Source organism: Acipenser ruthenus, chromosome 28, assembly GCF_902713425.1.
Source record: "Acipenser ruthenus chromosome 28, fAciRut3.2 maternal haplotype, whole genome shotgun sequence".
Lineage (NCBI taxonomy): Eukaryota > Metazoa > Chordata > Actinopteri > Acipenseriformes > Acipenseridae > Acipenser > Acipenser ruthenus.
Window position 1 is genome coordinate 784,572 of NC_081216.1, and position 23,390 is coordinate 807,961.

Here is a 23,390-nt window from a genome sequence, read left to right on the forward strand (position 1 = left end):
GGGGTGACAAGCAAAGCTTCATCCATTTAATTATGTGCCATTTTAGATATACTACATCATTATATAATACTATGAATTCAATGACCAACATTTTAAGTATTTGTCTCTTCAAGACATTACAATCATGGAGTTTCTTTCAGCAGTTATTATTTGTTTATATAGCAGATGCCTTTATCCAAGGCGACTTACAGAGACGGGTGTGTGAACTATGCATCAGCTGCAGAGTCACTTACAATTACATCTCACCCGAAAGACGGAGCACAAGGAGGTTAAGCGACTTGCTCAGGGTCACACAATGCGTCAGTGGCTGAGGTGGGATTTGAACCGGGGGACCTTCTGGTTACAAGCCTGTTTCTTTAACCACTGGACCACACAGCCTCCTATATTTTTTATAGTACAGTAAGGTGCAGGGGATCTTTTATAAATTCCTCTAACAAGGTATTCTTTTTCTTTTTTTTTAGAGCTCGACAGGAAGTTTTTTACAGCGGTTGTGGCTGGGAGTTGCTGCAACATCAGTGTCTCTGTACAGACAAGGAGAACCCGAGCCCTTGGAGAGTATCCGTTACGAGCTGATCTCTTCCTATGGCGTGTCAGATAGCACTACCTTCAAAATCACCACGGGAGACCAGGAATTCATATTTGAAACCAGCAAGGTAAGCAGCAAAAACAAGACATTCTAGTACTGGTTCACTTCTCTATTGCAATATAAAAAAGTGGCGCACAGTTCAGACAATTTGCATTCTCTAGTTCATCTGATTTGTGAAGATGGATTCATTACTAAATGGTTTTGCCTGTTCAACAGGAAAAAGCAAGTAGATTGAAAGAGATGTATATAGATTGGACATTTGATATCCTTTTATACACCTACCAGCATGAAAACCTCAGGGTGTGAGAATCTCAAGTTTCGGTCCATAATTTGGCGATATAGAAACAGTAGGCAGTCCTGTGTGAAAATGTTGGAGCACTTTACACTTTAATTAGGCATCTTAAACCACTTCTAAAAAGTCTCCTGCATTTCACCATTTGTGTGGCTGTGTGTCCCCTTTTGCTTACTATTTTATATTTTAATTGCATATCTATTAGACGAATCACCAATTTGCCTATTTTCACAATTTTCCAATCAGTTACTGCAGTTTGATTTCATATGCACAACATATCGCAACTACAGAAGCAATGGGGTGTTCTATTAAATTCATACACTAGTGTAGATATATATATAGTATTTATAAAACAGCTTGGTAAAATCTATTTAGTGTTTTGAAGGACAGTTTATAGTTTAACTTGCATTTGCTCCCCTGCCTCCCGAGCCCGCTCCTTCTCCACCCTTGCTCCGCAGTGGTGGAATGACCTTCCTACAGATGTCAGGACTGCCCAGTCCCTGACCACATTCCGGCGCCTCCTTAAGACTCACCTCTTCAAACAGCACCTGTAGAATTCCTCTGTTGTATCCTGGGACACTATCACCCTTCATTTAAATATGCTTTATTTTGCTCTTATCTGCCCCCTATTTTACTGCATTTAATCCTGTACCTCAGAATATTGTAATCTGCCAAGTGTTTAATCTGTAGTATTTTGTACTTAATCATATCCTGATGTAACTATCACTATTTAATCATATCCTGATGTAACTTTCACTATTATCTGCTGTATTATTGAATTGTGGTTTGTCACACTTGAGAATTTCTTGTTCTTATTGTATGACTTATATTGTAACACTTGAATGTATTTGTATTTGCTTGCGATTGTAAGTCGCCCTGGATAAGGGCGTCTGCTAAGAAATAAATAATAATAATAATAATTCGTTTTTTTGTTTTTTTTTCGGCAGTTGAACGAGATTACCCAGCTCATGACCGCCTACATCACCAGCACTCGCAGACCCCAGCGTCCCAGCCTGAGGACAGAGAGCGAGAGCTTCTCCCTGGGGCCCCCTGTCCAGGAGCTCCCCTCACATCCTGTTTTAAAACACTCACACACGCACGGACACAGCAATGGGACCTAACCCTTCATTCTCTCTCTCTCGCACACACACAAATAGTCTGCCATTAACAAACTACATTTTTGAGAGAGGTGGATGTCTGGACACGGTTAAAAATCGCTGAAAAGGCATTGGAGGCAAGGTGGGACCATACTTGGATTTAAAAGCAACATCGTCAGACTCAAAAAGGCAGTTCTGTTCAGTTACAATAAACGTTGCACATTTTCCTAGGTGCTACGGCCAATGTGAGGAGCTGAAAAGCAAGTGGCATAAGGGGAAGTTGAAAAAAACAGTGTCAACTTGTTTTTCTTTCTTGAGTAGGGAGTGGATCTCTTGTTCCCTGGGATGGTTGGTTATTTATTATCAACCAAAAATATGTGTAGTTTTACATCTTTAGTAATGCATGCTGTAGCCCCAAAAAAATAAGATTAGACAAATGCTAAAGCACCTGTCATTAAAGTTGAAAATGATGCTATTCTGTGAAAAGCCTCCTCAGTGACAGGATAGCCTATTTTAATGTTACATCCATTACTTGCTTTCTCTTACCTGCTGACTGTTTCTCTTTTGGTTTAATGATTTGATGTTGTGTGAAATATATACAATACAGAAAGAGTTGATATATTTGAAAATATTATGGATATTTTTACTTTTTTTTTTTATATATATATATTTTTTTTTTTTGTTGTACTTTCACTTTTTCTCTCTTTTGGTAATATTTAACTAATAAGGCCATGTTGACATTACAGAGACGTTTTAAAAAAAAAAAAAAATCTGGATTTTGTAACAAAAGTAACAGCCCTATGCCACCGGATAGCAAATTTAATTTAATTGCACTATTTTTTTTATAATACACCTGCACCTTCCTCCTCTGCCCATCTACATTATTGTACAGTGGGTCTGCACCCTTATACCAAAGCATTCATACAGTTAATGATCTTCCTTAAGAGGAAGAGGTGAATCTGCTGTTTCTCAGCACTGTCACTGTACAGCCATCCTTGTTTGTTTCTATTAAAGCTGCAGGCAGCTTCTGTATCACCAGATTTAAAAAAAAACTAAATTTATGAAAAGAAAAAAACAAAAAACTTTATTTAACTTGTTTTGTACATCGCATGGTACTCTACGCCTATCTGTACAGTCAGTTGCACTAAGTTTGTACAGGTAACTCGGATGTGCAATAAGGAAAATGTAATAAAGCAAGCCCCTTTCTACCAGCGAGTCCTGTGTTTTCTCTTTGATTGCTCATTATAAGCAAATGTAAAGGGGATGGTCTGCATTTCAGAAAGAAGAGAGAACATTTGGATCGAGCAGACAATTGCATTGCAGTTAATAAATATTGTGGGCGGAAAAACAAATTCAGCCATGCGTCGTTTTCACCTGATAAACTGAACAATAGGTCCTTGCTGCAAGTCTTTGTTACTTTGAATAAATGCATGATTTGTATGACCACTTTATACAGGTACACAGGTTTAATAAATACTCTGAGAAAGCCTATAAAGTACTTCTCTGTTACAGATAACAGCCCAGTCCTATAGATGTTCCAAATAAGTTCCGTAGTTTCTTTTAATGAAAATGTTATACCATTTGATACAGGCATAATGGTAAAAAAAAAAGTATTGCCTGCATAAGTGTCACGGCAAAGATTAAAAATATAACAAACCCCAAAAAATAAACAAACACTTGTCTGAAGAGCTTTTCTTTTTTAAACCAAGTCGTCCAAGTAGGACCTTCTACTAACAAGCTTCAGTTTAAACACACCAACTTACTTCCTGCTTGAATAAATATTACATGTTTTTTTTTTACATTCACCTTAAAGCATGTTAAATGTTTTAAAAACAATTTATTACATTAGAGTACATATTTCCTTGCTGCTTTGTTGCACACTTGAATGTTTTCATTTCTAAAACATTGTATTCAGTTTGAAATGTTTAAGGTTCACTATAGAGTAGTCATCGCCTGACAGACTCCCTTTCGAATCAGAACTCCATCCATCTCAATGTGCAACACGGGGGGGTAACAGAGACGTAATCCACCACTAGTAGGGCACCTACGGCCAGCATTAAAATGGTACTGAAAGTATTTTAGGATTGGAAAACAGACTTCACCTTTAAGGCAATGCAAACTTATCTTTTGGGACAAGACAATGTGATGAACAAAAACTGAAATCCCAGATCCCCCTGGTTAACCTAAAAAGTCCAGAAATTACAAAAACAAAACAACGCATTACATTAGAGTGGCTTCCTAATAAAGCTGGTAAAAGAAAGTCCTTTTTTCTCCTTCAGTAAAAAGCAACACATAAAACAGGCAACATACTGTACATTTATCCCTAAGCAAGTGAATAATGGTGATCTTCTAGTTAAAACTGCAAAACTGGGACACTGAATTTAATTCTTCTGGATGGGTTGTTTCCAGTTCATCCACTGAACTGGTTCCCCTGCCTGCCTGGAGCGCCCCCTGGAGGTGGTGAGGTCACTGCCCCTGCGCACCCCACGAGATGTAATCTGGGCGTGTGGCAGCGCTGTACTCATCAATCAGCTGCTGCACGACCTCCCGGGAGTTGTCCAACTCATCGAAATTGTCCTTGAAAATGTCCTCCTTCCTGAACTGCTCCAGGAAAGCCTCTCGCTTCCTCAGTTTGTCGTACTGCCGGCACGTTCTGTCAAACAGCTGCAGGGTGAGAAAACAAAAAGGGGCTGAAAAAAGAAAAAACCACAGCCAAACCGCACACAACTGTATGCGACGATGTACACCAACTGGACTGCACACAGGGGGTGTCTTTTGTACATTGTATCACAATCCTTACACAGATGCTGGATTGAAACAGTTGGAGCTTGTATCGTGCTTGAGTATTTTGCTTCAAATGACAATGAGGTAGGATTCTCATGTCTGTCTGTTTGCAATCATTTTTAGCAATTATTTTTATTATTTGTTTATTTATTAAATAAATAAAAATAAATAAAATAAAAATAGTGTACTTGCTCATACAGATTTATAAAAAAAAAAATACACAAATGATATATAAATAAATAGTTTCTGTGGGCTTCAGTTTTATTTTTCAGTTTCAAACACATATAATAAACAAATAAATTAAGGGTCAGACTAGAATCAGCGCTAAACTTGTCAGTTCAAAGCCCCTTAACACAAGGACATCCCCCAGTGTATATAGTATAGTACTCACAGAGGAGATGCTGGTGTGGTTCGCCATCATGAGTCCACTGACACGGTGAGCAGAAGACAAATACGGAGATTTCCTCGACAAAGCCACCTGGATACTGGCAGGACCCCAGGGGATAAAGTTGGCCAGCTTCCTCTCTCTGATTCGCTGCAAGCTCTTGTGGACCTGAAATCAGAGTATTGCATTTTTTTGGACCCAAGGTAGTAGGTGCAGTGGTTAGGGTTAGAACATTTGCTTGTCACCTCCAGGATCTGCATTGGATTCCCACCACGGACATCACTGTTTTCAACCCTGGTGGTTAAACTACCATGCTCATTTACAACACATATTGTATGTCTGGGGTGTATGAACAAAAGGCTGCATTCAGCCCCAGTGGAGGCTAGACTTTAGTGGTTAGCTAGTTCATTCGTACTGTGTCTATGAAGCTCTTAGTTCTTTGGAGGGTCTGTGTGGAATGAATCTCATTTCCAGTTGCATTCCATTTCAACACCCATGCAACACAATGTACATTTCGAGTCCTTTGTGATACACAAGTAGCCTAGGGTGCTTTACATACCAAAAGAAGCTCTACACTGGGATTAGCCAAAAGTAATTATTGCCCATGTATGAAACTGCAAGTTAAACCAGGGTGCTAGGAATGGCAGAAGTGGTGATGCAGGGACCAACTTTCTGCAAAATGTTGAAGGGTTTGCAAATGTATCTGGAGCACAGTTTTACCACTAATGTATACCACTTTAAAAATGCCAAACAAGCTACCTACAAAAAAAAGTAGCAAAGAGATTACTTTCAAAAACAGGACGCTTTCTGCAAACTTTTAAATCTTTACCAATGGCCGATAAGGAGTTAAAGCCATCAGAAAGCTTTTAGAATTGAAAATGGTCACGACCAATAAAAATAGATCCGTCTGCAGCGCCGTTTGTCCTACAAAATGTGTCAAAAGCACATGGCATGAAAATCATCTCCTTATGAAACCTGTAATTTGCATTCCTTCTAAAAGAACTAATCCCTTTAGAGAGATTCCCCCATCTGCACTCTGTCACCTGGAACAGTGTCAATGCCTCAGGGCTGAAGGAAGACAGCAGTCTACAAAGGTTCAGCCGCAGAGCTGGCATGGCACTGTGGCTCGTCTGCAAATTCTCTTCCCTTTAGAAACCTACCAAAATAAAATCGACTGAAGAAAATCCATTAGGTCCGGAATGATTTGCTGCAATCCTCCATTTACCGTCTAGCATACTTAAAAAAAAAAAAAAAAGATAAAACAGGCTGCAACTTGCAGGATCAGTCCCATTTGTGTACCTGAGTCGGGTCCACCTCTCCCTGGATGATGTTGAGGATGGAAATGTAACAGTGGTTGGTCTGTCTGTCCCTGCCGGTGGAGACCATGACATTCTTGGGCTGCAGCAGACGCCTCATTACATCCAGCACTGTGGTTTTACGGATACTGGCAACCTGGCAATCACAGGGAAAAAAGGGAAAAAAAATGATATTACATTGCATCCCTTTATACTAGAGAACAGGTTATAAAGACGGTACCATCATGGCTCCTGTGTGCCCCATAATGCCATTACACCACCATTAGCATGCTCGTTTTAAGGCTGAGCACAAATAGCACAGTTTTGTAACTATGGCTTAATACAGGGAGCACTATTAATAGAAAAAAAAAACAAAAAAAAAACACACATTAGTTAAGCAAAAGCAAGTTTGCGTGTGCTGGAAATCCCTGTAGTCTAAAAGGTAGAATCAACCTTGAACTGAACATAATATAAAACCACAGAACTAAAGCTGTTATTAAGTTAAAACGTTCTTTAAAAAGCACCCCTTTCTTAGATATGACCAAATTGTCTTCAGTTTAAAGCAAAAATCCAACCACAAGCTGTAGCATGCGTTACACAGACAAGTCAAGATGCAAAAATGAAAAAGGAAACATTCCTGCATAAAGTTAAAACCCTTTTATGCACTCCCCTAGAAGAAACGAGTTGAAAAAAGATACTGAAAAGGAATTTAGCGCACACACAGTCAAACTGCTTGATATATAGTACCCGCTTGGTAGACAAGCTGCTCTTTGGTCTGCTTCTATTAAGAAATTCCTACATAAATAAAAGACGTTTGTTAAAATTGACAAAGCTGGTCTCAGACAAGCATTTACAACTTATTCTACATAAAACATGCAATGGTCTACACTAAATCAGTAATATGCATGTGCGACTCTTAACCCCCTTTTCAAACCGTATTCTGGACGTTTTATTATGTTTCAGTCTTGCAACATTCTTAGGCAAGGACACATCATCATCATCATCACTATGGCGGCAACAAGTCATGTACACAATACTGACAAAACAGGCCAATGCCAGCGTCATTTTTATCTAAAGCCCCTTTCACACAGGTATGTTCTACTCGGGTTGGAACCTACCCGGGTCAGGACCGGGTGTCATGTGGGTCGGGTACGTGATTTCACACTGCTTTTGATAAAGCAGGGTTGACCTGGGTGACAGACGCAAGTGCACGACGCGCGGATCAATGCCCCGGAAGCAGCTTATTACAGACGCTTCCATCCAAGCTTCTCTGCTGCAATCTGGCTCATGGTGGTGTCTCAAGCAACAAAAATATGGCTAAACAGAAAACAAAAACATTCCTTGCGGAAGTGAAACCTCGTGGATGTTTGTTATTTTGTTGGTCGTCATGCATTTTGTCTCGCTCAACCCGGATGAAAGCGTGTCGACCCACATTCTGAGGTGGGTCACTGGGACGTGGGTTAACCCAGGTACGACTCGGGTACGTGGTTTCACACAAGCCAGAACTTAAGCATAGGGCCATGCTCTCTACAACACCATTTTGTTTGGGCACAGGCTGCCAAAAGAAATCTGTCTGAGAAAACTGAGCTGTCTAGTTTAAGGTCCAAAAGGAGTTTCTCAGTTCTATAAAAATCTAATAAAACTGAACAGTGCTACCTAGAAATCAATGCAAGCACTACTGCCAAATAAATCAAAAAATGTGGCTTACTGCAGACTGGGCTACAATAGTAACAAAACCAAAACAGACACAAATCAAACATTAATAGCCCCAAGCCTTGGAGACCAGACTACATGGTATAAATGATTACCAGCTAAAAACAGGCACCATTCTGACTGTGGGAAAGGACTTGTTGCCACAGGATTCTCTACTGAAGGGACGCAGAAAGGGGGGAGGCTTACCGACTGGTCCGTGGTGAGAGGCGTGTAGCCAGTCATGAGGAAGTGAAGGCGTGGGGTGGGGATCAGGGACGCGATCAGTCCAATCAGGTCATTGTTCATGTACCCAGGGTATCGCAGAGTGGTGGTGCTGGCAGACATGATGGTGGAAACCTGCCCAATAGCAGAAAGAATGGTTATACTAGTCATAGAACCTACACCTAAAATGGTCAGCGTTTTTTCTCCCCCAGTTGCATTTGATATTCACTGAACCCTTCTCAGTGGCAGCTTTCCCCATATTTCTCTCAAGCCTGTCCTAAAGGGAACATCCTCTTAGGGGACGAGGGAGAAGTGAAGTCTCCATGCCATCCTTGGGTTCTTTTTTTTTCCCCCCCAATTTAATGACATTTTCTGGAGTGCAAATATAGCCAATTTATGATATTTTGCAAGAGCCATATTCATTCAACTGTCCTTACACAAACTTGGCAGGAATAAGATGCCCAGCTAAAGTGCATCAATAGCACATGAATAAAAGCAAAGGTCGTCAGGAATGAGGCGCCAAGGCTGCAAAAACATTTAAATTAGAAGAACAAAATAAAGTCTTGTGCAGCACCGCAGCAAATTTTGTGCAGATTAAATGCAGCTATGCATTAGTTACAGAAACAGTTGGCTAGGCGATGATTACCAGGAGGTAATAAGGTAACTGGATTACTCTTTGCATTACAGAGTTTAATTGGTATATAATGCATATTTCCATATTGTAAAAAGGGACTAAATGAGAATACTTTAACGTGGTCCCTAAAACTGCCTGCTATATGGACAGCAAGATCTGCTACTCATAATTGAGTAATGATGCAGCCAAGAGGAAAACCACAAGTGACCACTGCGACTACTCACCAGCTGGTTAATTTGAGAGAAGGAGGGGTTCTGAATGTGAAGCCTGTCTGTGGCGATCCGATTCAGGGCTGTGTTATCCAGCACCACCTAGAAAGAACACAATCGAGCAGACAGAAGAGCTAGTCATTTAAAATTCTTCTGGAAATAAGCAAGGTTCCCCCGCCCCGCCCCTCAACCTCTTTTGTGTCCATTAACGACATTCCTCTAGATTGCTCAACTTTATTACAAATTCGATCTCGCTGTTGACAGTCCAGTTTGTTTATATCTAGTCAATCAGAAATCAGAAGGTGGGCTAATGGAATCAAGGTGAATATTAAGTTTTGTAATATACTGTAAATTAAATTATTCCAACATTGCTTGTAAAAAGAGATGCTGAAGTAGGGTTATAATGCTATGATATTCAACCCCAATATAGCAAAAGCATTACTTACTGATCCTCTGCAATTTTCCTAGTCTTGGTTTTAAAACATTACAACACTTGGGCCTGTATTAAATCAAATGATGGCACCACCATAACAAACAGAAGCACAGCTACAGCAGTGCGACGCACTTGGGTTTAACCGAAGCCTCTTAGGGTTGTGGTTGTTCTGCACTTACCACACAGTCTGCATTCTGAGTCAGCCTTTTCAAAGTCAATAGAGAGTTGTATGGCTGGACCACAACATCACTCATTTCATCCTGGTTTGGAAAAACTGAATAGGTCTGAACCAACTTCTTTGGGTACCTAGTAGGCAAAGAGAAATTGAACACTGGCTCTTTAAAACTAAATTTCCATGAACGTCAGTGTTTAACTCACTAATGTTGTCCACTGTTGCTTAACTTGGGGTAAAATGCAATATCTGCGTACGCGGTTAACGCTACAGGCATGAGATGTTAGTTTCATACATATAGAATAGAAATAAAGTTGGGCATCGCTGGGTTAAATATCAGAATACCTTTAGAACAAGTATTTAACAAAAGACTGGATGACGGTTAGTATCTACTGTACATTAAAATTTGTAACTTTTTAAAGCCCAACCCAAAAAGGCGAGTTGTAACTTGAACAATGTAATAACATTGATAGACAGACACTGACCTGTCATTTAATCTCTCCAGCAGATAAGAGCCCAGGCCCGACCCAGTCCCACCAGCAATAGAGTGACACAGAACAAAGCCCTGCACAATAGAATTAAGCCACCTTTAGGACCAGGAACTCTTATTCAAAACAAGTGGAGCTGGTAAAACAGGTCTGCTTACATCAGCGGTTTTTAAAACTAAAATCATGTATTTAACATATTACAGTAGAACCTAATTTATCCAGTTTTATCTCTGAAATACAGTACGTTATTGCCAACGCAGACTTACGCGCGCACACGCACGCATCTGTCCGTCTAAAACCTGTGGAAGACAGTACTGCTACAGATGGGACGACTCATTTATTGGTATAAACAGCAGGACACCGATTCTGTAAAATTAGTTCTCCTGAGGCAGTTGCTTGGTGAATCCAAGTAACCATATTTTTCCTCACAATCAAAAAGACTACGATGAACTTTGTCAAGGTTCAAAAGAAACTTGCAGCAGTGAATTATTTTTAAAAAAAAAGCTGTTATGAAAAAAAAACACTTGTTGGTATTTTGTTGAAATGTAAGAGAAGTCACAGCATGTTTGTTTATTTAGTTTTAAAATAAAATAAAAAAAATAGAATTGTATATTTTGCTTGGAATAAATTAGCACTAATACCTTGTGATATTTTTAGCTGCTAGACACACGACTTAGTTTATAGGAAAATTGTGAGCTCTGATGGGCTGAATAGCATATTCCCGTCAAAATATCTTGTGATCTTGTAGCTTTGTAATATTTTTATTTATTTATATTATTATTATTTATTTATTTTTGGTAACAGAAAAAGCTAGGGAAACGGGGTTGGAGGTTTTCTAACACTGCCAAAGTAAACTAATTTTAAAATATACTAGTTTTTGTATTTTATTCTAGTCACACGCAAGGACACCTCATATCCGCGGATTTCACACATCTGTGGATCTATGTCCCTCCAAGCACGCGGATAAACAGAGTTCCACTTTACTTATTTCCATTTGCAATAAACATGCATTTCCCTGCCAAGTAATACGCTAGTTTGGCACCCCCGCCCCTTTAATGCTATCCAGAAACAGACTGCAATTTCCTGCACACGATGGCCTTGTTAATCCAGCAACTGACCCACACAGGCAGCTCTGTGTTCGAGTGACATCCTACCTTCCAACACCCTGGGCTTGTTTCATTAAATTTTTTAAAATTAACAAACTATAAATAGTAACAGAAATGTTAGCATGCATCTAAAATCAGGCCCCAGCACACGTTGCTGGTGTTGTTTTAAGGTCTAGCAATTTTAAAGGAATGGAAACTAAGCAGCCATAATAAGCTTGATGGAAGCCTTTTCATCACAGATAACATACGCGGGATGCCCTTTGATGTGCACGTTTTTAAAGGTTATGCTGGTAACCAAACTTTGCAAACTTTTAAATTGTACTCCTGCCTGATAAAGGCATATGGAGTGAATCAGGAAAGCCCCCCACTCCCCAAATCCCTTGCCATAATAAGCACACAGTACATTGCATATTTATTATTCCCCACTAACCAAAGTGTTTTATTTCTTACCTCCAAACTGTCACTTCCATCTGCCTCTCTGTCGATGATGTCAAATATATCTTCGTGGATTTTTTCACCCTTGAAAAGAAAAAAGTCATGCTTTCAGGTGCTTGCAAAGCGTTCTGTTACACATGCATTCCTACACATATCCTCCGAATATGCCCTCTGGCACCCTACCGTCTTGACAATGCCACCCTTTCAATGATCTTTCTCTTACGGGTGACCCCCAATGCTGGGTAACTTACCTGGGAGAATCCACTGGCCCAGTTGTTGCCAGCACCCCCACCGTGCTCAGAGAGATAAATATTCTCTGGGTTGTAGAGGTTGGCATAGGGAGAGTTCAGGATGGAGTGAATGACACGGGGCTCCAAATCCAACAGCACTGCTCGTGGGATATAGTGTTCATCATCCGCCTGGAATAGACAAACAAAGAAACAAACCTTATTTCTGAAGCGCCCTCGTTAACTTTATGCCTCCAGGGTCTAATAAAGACCAAGACTTTATGAAACATAACTCACACAAAATAGTGTATGCAACCTCACACTAAATACACAGCATGCTTATAATTGTACCCAATCCTATATTTGTAACATAACCTAATTAATTGTTTAACTTTGCTATAGGAAGTCAAAGCAATGAACAACCACTGGCTTACTGCCTGTATTTTATTATTTTAGTTCCGTTTTTATATGAAATTGAATACGACTCAGAAGCGGGCACAGGCGTACCTAATCACAAGCAAAACTGCAATTTACCAACACATGGGTGCCATCTACAGGTCAGAAATGTAGATTATTTTACTAGCTACTTTAAAAAAAGGCTGTATTTCAATGTTACCAATTGACATTATTTAAAGGGTTGTGAACGAGGTACACAAAGTACTGGTATATCACTTAGCGTGATAGTTCCGATAGGAGCAGCCTGTGCCAACAGATTATTGATTGAATTTAGCCTCCCCCTGAATTCCAGGTGTATTATTTAATATACACGTGGAAGCTTGTTTCACATTAGCTGGCAATAGAAATAAAAATTTAAAAAAGCCTTCATAGTGAGGCCCTATTTTGAAACAAGTGCAAAGGGAAATTATTTCAGTATAATACTAGAAAGAAACAACTCGTAGAAGTTCAGATGTTGAGAATAATTTTTGCTCATTTTAAAATAGGGGCCAGGCTCTGAATTATTTCTTACAACTACAGGGATGGAAATAAGACCCCCGTTGAACAGCAGTTTGATCCATTTGTGGTTTTCCCCATGAGTTTAATAAGACACACCTGAGCTTGTTACCTGTACACTTTGGCTAATCAAGCTTGTAGTAAAATCAGGAATGGGTGAAACTGTTCTGCAACAGGAGTCTTATTCCCATCCCTGAACTTCCATGTTAAATCCTCATGCTCAGGGTAAGCAGTGGCATTCACAGATCTCTTTTTACCTGATAGAAGAAGACATCTTTTCGATCTGTGCCTTCTGTGGCAAATTCTTCCACTATACCCTCTGGGCTGATGCCATGCTCAGCACATAGCTGCTTCCAGAACTCAAAGCCAACTGCAAGAGGAAAGAAATGAGACAGCTTGAAACGTCTAGTGTTTCAGTGAAACAGTAACTTTGGTTAAAAGGGCGACACCCTCAAGAAACCTAACTAATCAATGTTGACGTAAAAAAAAAAGGATTTGTTTAAAAATTACAAAATGTCCACCACTAAAGAAATCCAATCAATACAGGTACCGCATATAACAAAGAGCAGCTGTAGGCTCTCTTCAGTTAAGTAGCTGTGCCAGCTAGCGCAGGTACAGTAGGGCCAAACCTGCAGCTACCCCCCCCCCCCCCCCGACTTTTCCCCAAAAAAACAGACGCACGTCGCAAGAGCGTGGATGACGTGATTCCGACCCGGGTCAGCTCCCGACCAGAAATTAAAACGAGTCTGAAGTATGAACCAGCCTTACATGCAAGCAAACACATTATTATCCCCATTCCCACTGAAATGTTTAAGTAATGTACCCATTAATAACAAAAACAACAATATTACAGGGCATTCTATATGCACCTAACTTTTTGCAATCTGAAGTCATAAAACTAAGCTCACACCGCTATAAAGAATTTAAAATAGACTATCAACTGTTGAAGATCACTCTGTGACACACACACATATCTCCGGGCCTAATCACACCTTTTATTTTAGAAACTAAATGGCGGCTGCGGAAAAAATAACAACATTGAACGCTTACTCTGGTTACCGCATTGCCCCAGCTGCAGCGTGATAATTTCCCGTGGCATTTTATTTCATTTGCCGGTACCGAGCTGTTCTGCAAGCCCAGTTAATCAAGGTTTTTCTTTTTCTGACGAATGCTTTGCAGCAGCTTTACAATTCAAAGTAACCGACACAGCCAGAATCACGTCACGTCCCGCTAAGAAGCGACACAAAGGCGCTCACTTTACAAGAGCCCTTGTGAGTCTGCGCGTCAAACTGGCAGGCTTTTCAATAACTTTATCAACACGTTTTTGTACCACTTAAACAGAACAGCGTCTTATTAATTTTTGTATTTTATTATAACTTTTTCACCTATTACGACTTCTACGACTACTATTACAACTAATAATAATTTAATCCACTTTTTTTCCCCCCCGCTATGAACCAAGTAAATGGGTATAATCATGTATTATTCTAGCTTACTATACGAGAAATTATTTGTTTTTGTATTACAAATAAAAAATAAAATAAATAGCAAGTGAGCAGAATGTAAAACAGTAAGTAAAGTAATAATAATAATAATAATAATAATAATTCCTTCGAACTGTATTAAACAAATGGTCAAGAGTCCAGAGCCCTAACCACTACTCCACACTGCTGCCCATATATATATATATATATATATATATATATATATATATATATATATATATATATATATATATATATATATATATATGTAAATATATGTGTATATATATGTGTGTGTGTGTATATATATATATATATATATATATATATATATATATATATATAGATAGATAGATAGATAGATAGATAGATAGATAGATAGATAGATAGATAGATAGATAGTATTGTGTGATAACTAGAATTGGACTCTGGGCTCTGGGCAACCTGTCAAACCTGAGCGGTGCTGATTGGGTGTGCGTGATGATTTCGTAGGACGCAGTAGGTCACGCACTAGCGCGCAGGTACGCCGAATCGGGCTGTACGGAATTTGACAGTGTGGTACGGAAACATCGAGGATCAGGCTACGCCATTTTGGGGATGCATCATAAATAACGCAAAACAGACAGTAGTTTGCCCCCTACCTTTTTGGGAATATAATTGAGACTGGTGAAACAGTGTTATGAAAGTGAAAATATATCATTTGTTGTTGAGAGAAATTTTGAGACAGCAAACGAAAGGACGCAAGACTGTTTTGTTTTTTTTTTAATTGTATTTTTTTTTGTTTTTTTCATAACAACCAACCAAAGAAAACAACAGCTGGACATGCATACATAAAAAAATAGATATATACAAAATGTAGGGGTTTTTCTTTTGTTCAAAAGAAAATGACACCTGTTTGACATGCATTTTTAGTCGAGACGTCATTTTGTAGTTTGGACGGACCGCGGCTTGTGTAACTAATTAACTACCTGGGTATTGGTGTTGTGAGGTTGTCGTATTTTTGTGGTCTTGTTTAAATATTTATATTATTAATGTAAAGATGGCGCTGGCGGGGGGAGAGGGAGATACAACGAGAGGACCTGAATCGAAACCGATACCGCCGGCTTTTGGAGCTGCAAGTGTGGGTCTTCGGAGCCGACCCGGTTCCAGCGAACGGGACAGCCAGGTCAGAGTGTTCAGATCATCACTGCTGCAGCGACTGGGACCCTACGAGCCGGTCGTGACCTGGCTGCAGTCGGTGCTGGTGTGGGAAAAGCCCTTGCAGAGCGTGTTGCTGTACTTGGTAGTTAACGCTATGTTCTGGTAAGCACGGAACATCGGTTTGTGAAGAATGCCAACATGTTGTTTTGGAAATTACACAGCCCGTGACTAGTCTGGTAGAATTTATATATGGAAGTGTTAGTTAAACAGGAAATTGACGTTAGGTTCAGATAAGATGAGGCAGGGTATCGAAGGAACGTCTGTTTTTAGAAGCACCATTCTAGTTTCAGTACTTGAATTGCCTATCTATCTATCTATCTATCTATCTATCTATCTATCTATAGTATCGCACACATGCATGACGTGGATATTAAGAATCAATTGGTGTTCTGGTGGTTTGAATACAGAATTTGCAAGCTTTGATAAGTTATTTTGGGAATTATGCTACAGTTTTTACGATTTAAAAAAATAGGTTATGTTTAATAAAAGACTATGCATGGACATTTTTTGTATTACAAAAATGAATATTGTGAATACTTGGTACACCTTTCAAAAAAGGTGCCTAGTAAACCGCTGGCTAATAATAATAATAATAATAATAATAATAATAATAATAATAATAATATCTGTCTCCATTAAAATGTGCACTGATGGCCATTGAAAACACCACAATCGGTACACCCATTTTATAGATGAAAAGCAATTGGTCCACCCTGAATTAATTAATATCACCTTAGCTAAACTGAAATTGATGCAGCGACTGCCTGCAAAGTGTTAGGCAGCATACTTGTTAAAATGTAACCTATACAGTGTATCAAACTTGCTACTTTTTTACAGTCTTATTCCCTTCAGGGTGTTGAACTGATACATTGTGTGTCTTTTGTGTGAAGAATATCTGTTGCCTGCAATTTGCATCCAGTGACGTAGTGGTGTTGACTGGGTTTGAATCCCAGCCTAAAATAACTTGTATGCAAACAAACTGGCTGTCAGCTAGGTCTGCAGACTGATAAAGTACACCCTGAAGAGATGTGGGGTGATGCAGTAAGCCAACAGCCAAGAATTTCTCTTTTGAGTGTAAAATTCAACATGGTTTGTGGTACATATTTGGTGGCTATTACAGTGCATGTATGGAGGCTTGGTGGTGCAGTGGTTAAAGAAAGGGGCTTGTTACCAGGAGGTTCCAGGTTCAATCCCAGCTCAGCCACTGATTCACTGTGTGTGACCCTGAGCAAGTCACTTCACCTCCGTCCTTCGGATGAGACAGGGGTTGTATTGTAAGCGACTCTGCAACAGCAGCAGCAGCAGTTGTTGATGATTATTATTTATCTTAGCAGACGCCCTTATCCGGGGTGACTTACAATTGTTACAAAGTATCACATTATACAGATAACACATTATTATTATTTTTTACATACAATTACCCATTTATACAGTTGGGTTTTTACTGGAGCAATCTAGGTAAAGTACCTTGCTCAAGGGTACAGCAGCAGTATCCCCCACCTGGGATTGAACCCACGACCCTCCGGTCAAGAGTCCAGAGCACTAACCACTACTCCACACTGCTGCCCTCTCTAAGTCCCTTTGGATAAAAGCATCTGCTCAATGACAAAAAAATAAGAATGCAAAATGAATAATGTTTGACAACCCCTCTCTTTCCGTTATTCCTCTGTAAGGTTGTTCACACTGACGTCTCTCCGGTTGTTTTTCCTGCTTTGCTTTGGCCTGATTGTCGTCGTGTGTGTGGACACATGGAAAAACAGAATCTGGCCTCAAATCCGAGGTAAGATGGCTAGAGCCGGGAGCTGACATCGCTGTCAGTGTCTGGAATTAACAGTGGATTTAAAGCACTGGAAATATGTAGTAAAGAGACTTTTTTTTTTTTTTGGTTTTCTGGAATAATTAAATAAAGATGCCTTGAATTAAGTAATTTAGTGTACAGCAGTTATCTCTACACAAATTTTCTATAGGAAAAATTAATTTTTGTTTTTCTTTCTCGTTACAGTTAAACAGCCAGGTGACTCTGACAATGAAAGGTAGGTAATATATTGAAGCTACAGCACTGTAGAGTGCAATAGGTCTCTTCTTAGCAGATAATGAGTTAATAATTTATCTATGTGGTCTGCTGTTCGCGTCCAGCCCTCGCCTCAGCATTCTGTGCAATAGGCTGAGATGCCAAGTCGGAGGAAATATTTGACTCGTTCGCCTGCCGGAACAATTTCAGAAGTAGCAGGGCACAGCTTGGGATGCAGCATCAGCCCACTTTGATGGCCTAGAGATGACCCTAGAGTAATAACTTGATTGTCATTTTAAAGCTTGTTTCAATGGTGTGATTTGTGCAATGTAATTGTTACCTGTTGTCTTGTATTAGCTGGGGGCTTGTACACCCAAGACTGCTTAGCGTGCCAGAGCTTTGTCACCACATGGCAGAGATATGGGTCAGTGGAGCGTCCTTTGCACAAAACCTGGTGCATTTCAAACAACACAATCCTGGCAAGGTAAAAACTAGAATACTGTCATTTAATTATTAATTCATTATAGATCATGATTGCCTCTTTTTTATAAATATAGGAGGCTGTGTGGTCCAGTGGTTAAATAATAGGGCTTGTAACCAGGAGGTCCCCGGTTCAAATCCCACTTCAGCCACTGACTCATTGTGTGACCCTGAGCAAGTCACTTAACCTCCTTGTGCTCCGTCTTTCGGGTGAGACGTAGTTGTAAGTGACTCTGCAGCTGATGCATAGTTCACACACCCTAGTCTCTGTAAGTCGTCTTGGATAAAGGCGTCTGCTAAATAAACAAATAGTAATAATATATGAGAGGGAGAGAGGATCCTGAATGATCATGGGATACAGTTTTTATTCATCGCAGGTCGATGTCTCCCAGTAAATTACGAGCCACGACAGGGACGAGTGGTGTATGTAAGGACATACTCCTAGGGGGAATAAAATCCATATACCACGAGTGAGCATTCAGTAGTCTGTTTATACCACAAGTATATATTTAAAATAGCAATAAATTGTGTATTTTTTTTTTTTTTTTTTAAATCAATTAATTCAGGGATTATTTTACCTGGGGGATCTTTACTCTCATTGTCAACAGACTGTGCTTCGACGCAGATAAATTTCGAACCCTGTTTATGGCCTCTCTTTCAACCGTCTTTACATAGAACCTTGAGCTGTGCCTGTCCGTTTACATCCTGTCTGCTGTTTCATACCTTTACCGGTGTTAATGAAGGTGCTACAGGCTGCTCAGATAAGCCAGATGCAGGCAGATAGGTAACTGGCATTTCTTGATTAAACTCGTTCTCAAGGAAGTCGGAAGTCCAAATCAGAACAACAACAACAGAAATTTGAAATTATTTCGTATGAACAAAGACACATTCAAAACTAGTCACAGTATAAGCATGTTATCCACTCATGTTATCCCACTCCAGGGAGATAACAAAAGTATATCCCATGCTAGATATATCCACTCTTGTGGTATGCGTGTGTGTATACATCACAATCACATTAATAGATTTAAATAGAAATAAATGAATATAGTTGCCATGACATCAAAAGCCTACAAGTACCTCCACTGTTTGTTTTCAAACACACTTATATATATATATATATATATATATATATATATATATATATATATATATATATATATATATAATATATATATATTACACACACACACACACGCAGGGTGATTAGAAAGTAAGTTTACCATATCAACGCTCCATATCACTGATGTGGTAAACTTGCTGTTTAGCTGGTAATATATGTCTCTGTGGATCCAAGGCTTTTATGAATGCTAATGGAGGCTTTTGTTTCTCAGTTTTGTCTTTTAGTCTGTGGATTCTTCATGTTCTTTGCAGGGCTGGGCCGCTGTGTTCCAGGGTTTCTGCTTTCGTACTTCATTTGTAAGTAAAGCCCTTCCACTCCGGTTCACAATAGGCGTTGAAACCTGGTAAACCCTTACAGTGCTGTGTTAAAAATGTATGGATGCCGTGGCACATGAGGTCGGGTGTTGCATTGGCTAAGATTACACTGCATTGTCACCTCCAAACACTGCATTTAAAACTGACTGAGCCAAAGAGTTCTGTTGAATCTGTTTCTTGTCGCCCAGTTTGAAAACGATAATTGGACTTCTTTATCGTGGCACTGATAGAACACTCCAGTAACACCACGTTACTGGATCCTCAGCCGATGCACTATCTTTGCACTATTGCACTGCTAATCTGTCATTCTAGATATAAGTTGTAACCATAAATTGTTGCATCCTCGTTCATATTGTATTTTAGTAGTATTATTTGTACTTACTGCAAACTACACTGTATTTAAATATTAAGCTTGCATTGTAACTCTTCACTGCCCTGTAACAGCTGTACGCCTTGGGTAAAGGCATCTGCCAAATAGATAAATAATAACAACCGCTGTGTCAGGGTTGGGCGGGTATCTGAGCCCAACAGCACTGACAGAAACGCAGCTAAAGTTGTGTTTTTGATCTCTTTGCTTCTCCAGTGCTGTCAGTTCTGCTGTGGCCCCTGGCTGTTTATCACAGGGTGGGTCAGCGAATCCATGCCCGGCTGGAGCCTGCCCTGCTGCGGCTGGATTTCAGCGTGCGCGGGTACATGATGTCGAAGCGGAAAGAAAGGCAAAGTGAGTCCAGCTACAATTTGGAGATTTCGCTTTTTTTAAACCACATGTAATTCCTGAAATATCCGAATCCTTTCCAATTGAATTAACCCCTTTGTATGTTTTGAATGCAGTGCGTGGCAAACCGTTCTGTCGGGAGCCAGTGGCAGATGGAAGCGACAGTGAAGAGGAACTGGCTGCTTTTTGTCCTAAGGTAAAAAAAAAAAAAGAAATGCTTGCAATAAAGATCTTGAGCCAACTTGTTTTTAGTGTGTAATTTGGCTCGAAGACTCACTCCTTCTGCTGCTGAACAGCCTCTTCTTGTACTAAGAAATAAATAATAATATAAAAGTAAAAACAAATCTGTAGATTTTTATTTATTTATTTTTTTTCTTCCCCTCCTCCAAATGCCGTCATTTGGGAATAACTGTAGGATTATATATTGAGTTTCCCAACCCCAGAGCAGTTTTACTAACCCTGTTTATTTTCTTTGTTTCCAAACCAGCTTGATGATTCGCTGGTGGCTAGGGAGCTGGCTGTCACTGACTCGGAGCATTCGGATACTGAAGTCTCTTACACAGACAATGGGACGTTTAATCTGTCCAGGGGACAAACGCCACTCACAGAGGGATCAGAGGGTAATTTAGAATAGGTTTTTGGTGTTTTCATATGATATGGGGGGGGGGGGGGGGCTTTCAAGACCTTTAAAAGTTATATGGAAGTGGGTACCTCGATTTAAACAACCAGAAACAACATAAATGATCACTACCTGGGGTCGGGGGGGATCTCAATTTAAACTGTAGGCATAGCATTTATTCTTCTATTAATTTTTAAGATGCCACAGATTTCCCCTTCGAATGGAAATGGCATTTTAGAAACTGCTTAAGAAAAGTTTTTCCTTACCTTGCCTTGCCTTGCCTTAGTTATTTTTCCTAATTTTTAGATCTGGACCGCCACAGCGATCCTGAAGAATCATTTGCCAGAGATCTTCCAGATTTTCCTTCCATCAATCCCGACGCCACCCTGCTGGATGACGATGATGATGACACCAGCATCGGGATCCCCAATGTACCCTACAGATCCCTGACCCAGGAGGAAGCGCGCTTGCACTCGGACCAAGAAGACACCGATACAGAGCTTCCACCTGCTCACGACTTCACCAGTGACATTGCTGGGATCATAGCCAGCAACATGATTCAGGCAGCCCTGGTCGGAGCTATACAGGGCCCTGCCAGGAGAGACAATCCCCAGAGGGCGCCCCCTAGAGGCTACCGCAAACAGTCCAGCTCTGAACTGGACACTGATGGGGAAGGGGATGATTTTGAAATGCTGGACCAGTCTGAGCTTAACCAGATTGATCCGATTGGTTCTCAGAGCGGAGGGAGTGGCCAGCAGCAGCAGCAGCATTCCGCTTCGGGGTTTCTATCTAACCTCCTGAGGAAACAGTAGCGAGTTGTGTTTTTTTTTTGTTTTTTTTTTTCCAACTCTCATGGGATGTTGTGCAGTAAAATGTCCACATATCATTGTGCTGTTGTGTGTGTGTGTGTGTGTGTCTGATGATCGTGGTGGTGACCAGTCTCGCTTTTTTGGTTGCGTTTTCTTATCACTGAAGTACAAAGCATCATGGCTTATTCTTATCCTACCTACCGCCACTCCTCCCTGAAAAAGAAATTAGAAACCTCGTTAACGTGAATTGCGAGTCGTCGTCGTCGACCCCCTCCTCCCCTCCTCCTTCTCCTTAGTCCCACGAAATAATTAGCTTAGAAACCTTTATCGTTAGTTAAATGTAAATATCAGGAGGGAACCAATCTGCATGTCTAATGTTTTTACTTAATCAGGTATTATTATTTGTTTATTTTGCAGATACCTTTATCCAAGGCGACTTACAGAGACTAGGGTGTGTGAACTATGCATCAGCTGCAAAGTCACTTAAAATTATGTCTCACCCGAAAGACGGAGCACAAGGAGGTTAAGTGACTTGCTCAGGGTCACACACAGTGAGTCAGTGGCTGAGGTGGGATTTGAACCAGGGACCTCCTGGTTACAAGCCTTTTTCTTTAACCACTGGACCACACAGCCTCCTTGTATCTTTTCTAGAGTGTGTGTTTGTAAACACTTTTTTAAAATTAATCTGGCAGCACACATGCCCATAAGAACGTGACAGAAAAGGGGGGGGGGGGGGGAGGAAGAGGAAAAAACCCTTTGACGTTTACTAATAAGCCTTTTTTGTTTCAAGTTCAAGATCATATTTCTGTAACCTATTTAAAGACAATCTCTTGCTTGTGTGAGAAGCACACAGAGCTGAAACAGAATTGTGGAAATTATCTGACTTTTTTTCTTACCTGTAAAGTTAGGTTGAAAATGATACAGCGTTCGTGGGAAAGAGAATGCAGTTGGGGTCTAGTTACTGCCCCCACTTTAAGAATTGGGTTATAGGTGAACATCGCCACTCACGAATAAACACACCTAGCTACTGGGTGTGTAAACTTCTGAAGTCTTCTTACTAGTACGGCCAGTGTGTGAATCGAGAAGTCAGAGTACAGATTCTGTCAGGATTGGGTCAGTACGTTTTGTGCTTATTTTTTCAGATTATTTGTGTTTTTGATCAAGATGAAACGTGTCAGTGTAAGCGCTGGAATACAGCAAAATGAGCAGTAACAATAGTTTAAAAAAAAAAAAAAAAAATCCCAAAACAGTACTTAACAACATGACATGGGTTTAAAATTGTGAAATGAAGGGTACAGTAAAACGTTTGTTAACCAAATAAATTGAGACTTGACATGCTAACAGCTGGAGACCATGCGTGCATAGCAAAGACTACAGCAAGACTTGGCTGTAGGCCATACAGGAGATTGATAATATATTAATTGCAGTACCTAACCCAGATAGACCCACTGAGCCCCATTTTTATGACCTGACCTGTTCACCATGTATGCTTGGTGAATCTCTCACTTGAATGAAGCTTAACACTTTGGGGGGGGGGGGGGTTGTGTATACTTCTATGAAAGCACTTTCTGGAAAAAAAACTGACATTTTATTACACTTGAACACTTTTATTAAACATGAGAATGAG

General features: G+C 40.1%; 3 protein-coding genes across 7 annotated transcripts in view; 2 read left to right on the plus strand and 1 right to left on the minus strand.

The window, feature by feature from the left end:
- LOC117435032 (unconventional myosin-X-like) overlaps positions 1 to 4,166 on the plus strand; it is a 33,666-nt gene extending 29,500 nt beyond the window's left edge. For all 4 annotated transcript variants that reach the window (XM_059002880.1, XM_059002882.1, XM_034057894.3 and 1 more), the window contains exons 12-13: positions 462 to 653; positions 1,826 to 4,166. In XM_059002880.1, the coding sequence (XP_058858863.1) occupies positions 462 to 653; positions 1,826 to 1,999 (366 nt within the window). In that variant the 3' untranslated portion in view covers positions 2,000 to 4,166. The remainder of the gene's footprint in view (positions 1 to 461; positions 654 to 1,825) is intronic.
- LOC117435034 (tubulin gamma-1 chain) lies at positions 3,507 to 14,292 on the minus strand. Its single transcript, XM_034057898.2, has 11 exons — positions 14,059 to 14,292; positions 13,266 to 13,378; positions 12,082 to 12,249; positions 11,846 to 11,914; positions 10,287 to 10,366; positions 9,809 to 9,935; positions 9,212 to 9,298; positions 8,339 to 8,488; positions 6,444 to 6,596; positions 5,151 to 5,312; positions 3,507 to 4,639 (listed from the first exon to the last, which is right to left on the minus strand). Exons 1-11 carry the CDS (start codon positions 14,105 to 14,107, stop codon positions 4,442 to 4,444), a joined length of 1,356 nt encoding a protein of 451 aa, XP_033913789.1. The 5' UTR covers positions 14,108 to 14,292; the 3' UTR covers positions 3,507 to 4,441.
- A 686-nt stretch (positions 14,293 to 14,978) lies between these two features.
- LOC117434783 (reticulophagy regulator 3-like) lies at positions 14,979 to 21,797 on the plus strand. 2 transcript variants are annotated; one of them, XM_059003115.1, is made up of 10 exons: positions 14,979 to 15,347; positions 15,532 to 15,794; positions 17,366 to 17,472; positions 17,695 to 17,725; positions 18,061 to 18,187; positions 19,518 to 19,602; positions 20,204 to 20,341; positions 20,452 to 20,531; positions 20,823 to 20,955; positions 21,261 to 21,797. In XM_059003115.1, exons 2-10 carry the CDS (start codon positions 15,532 to 15,534, stop codon positions 21,764 to 21,766), a joined length of 1,470 nt encoding a protein of 489 aa, XP_058859098.1. In that variant the 5' UTR covers positions 14,979 to 15,347; the 3' UTR covers positions 21,767 to 21,797. The 2 variants fall into 2 exon arrangements, with proteins under 2 accessions (XP_058859098.1, XP_033913324.1); XM_034057433.3 differs by having other exon boundaries at positions 14,980 to 15,794.
- Positions 21,798 to 23,390: the final 1,593 nt, after the last annotated feature.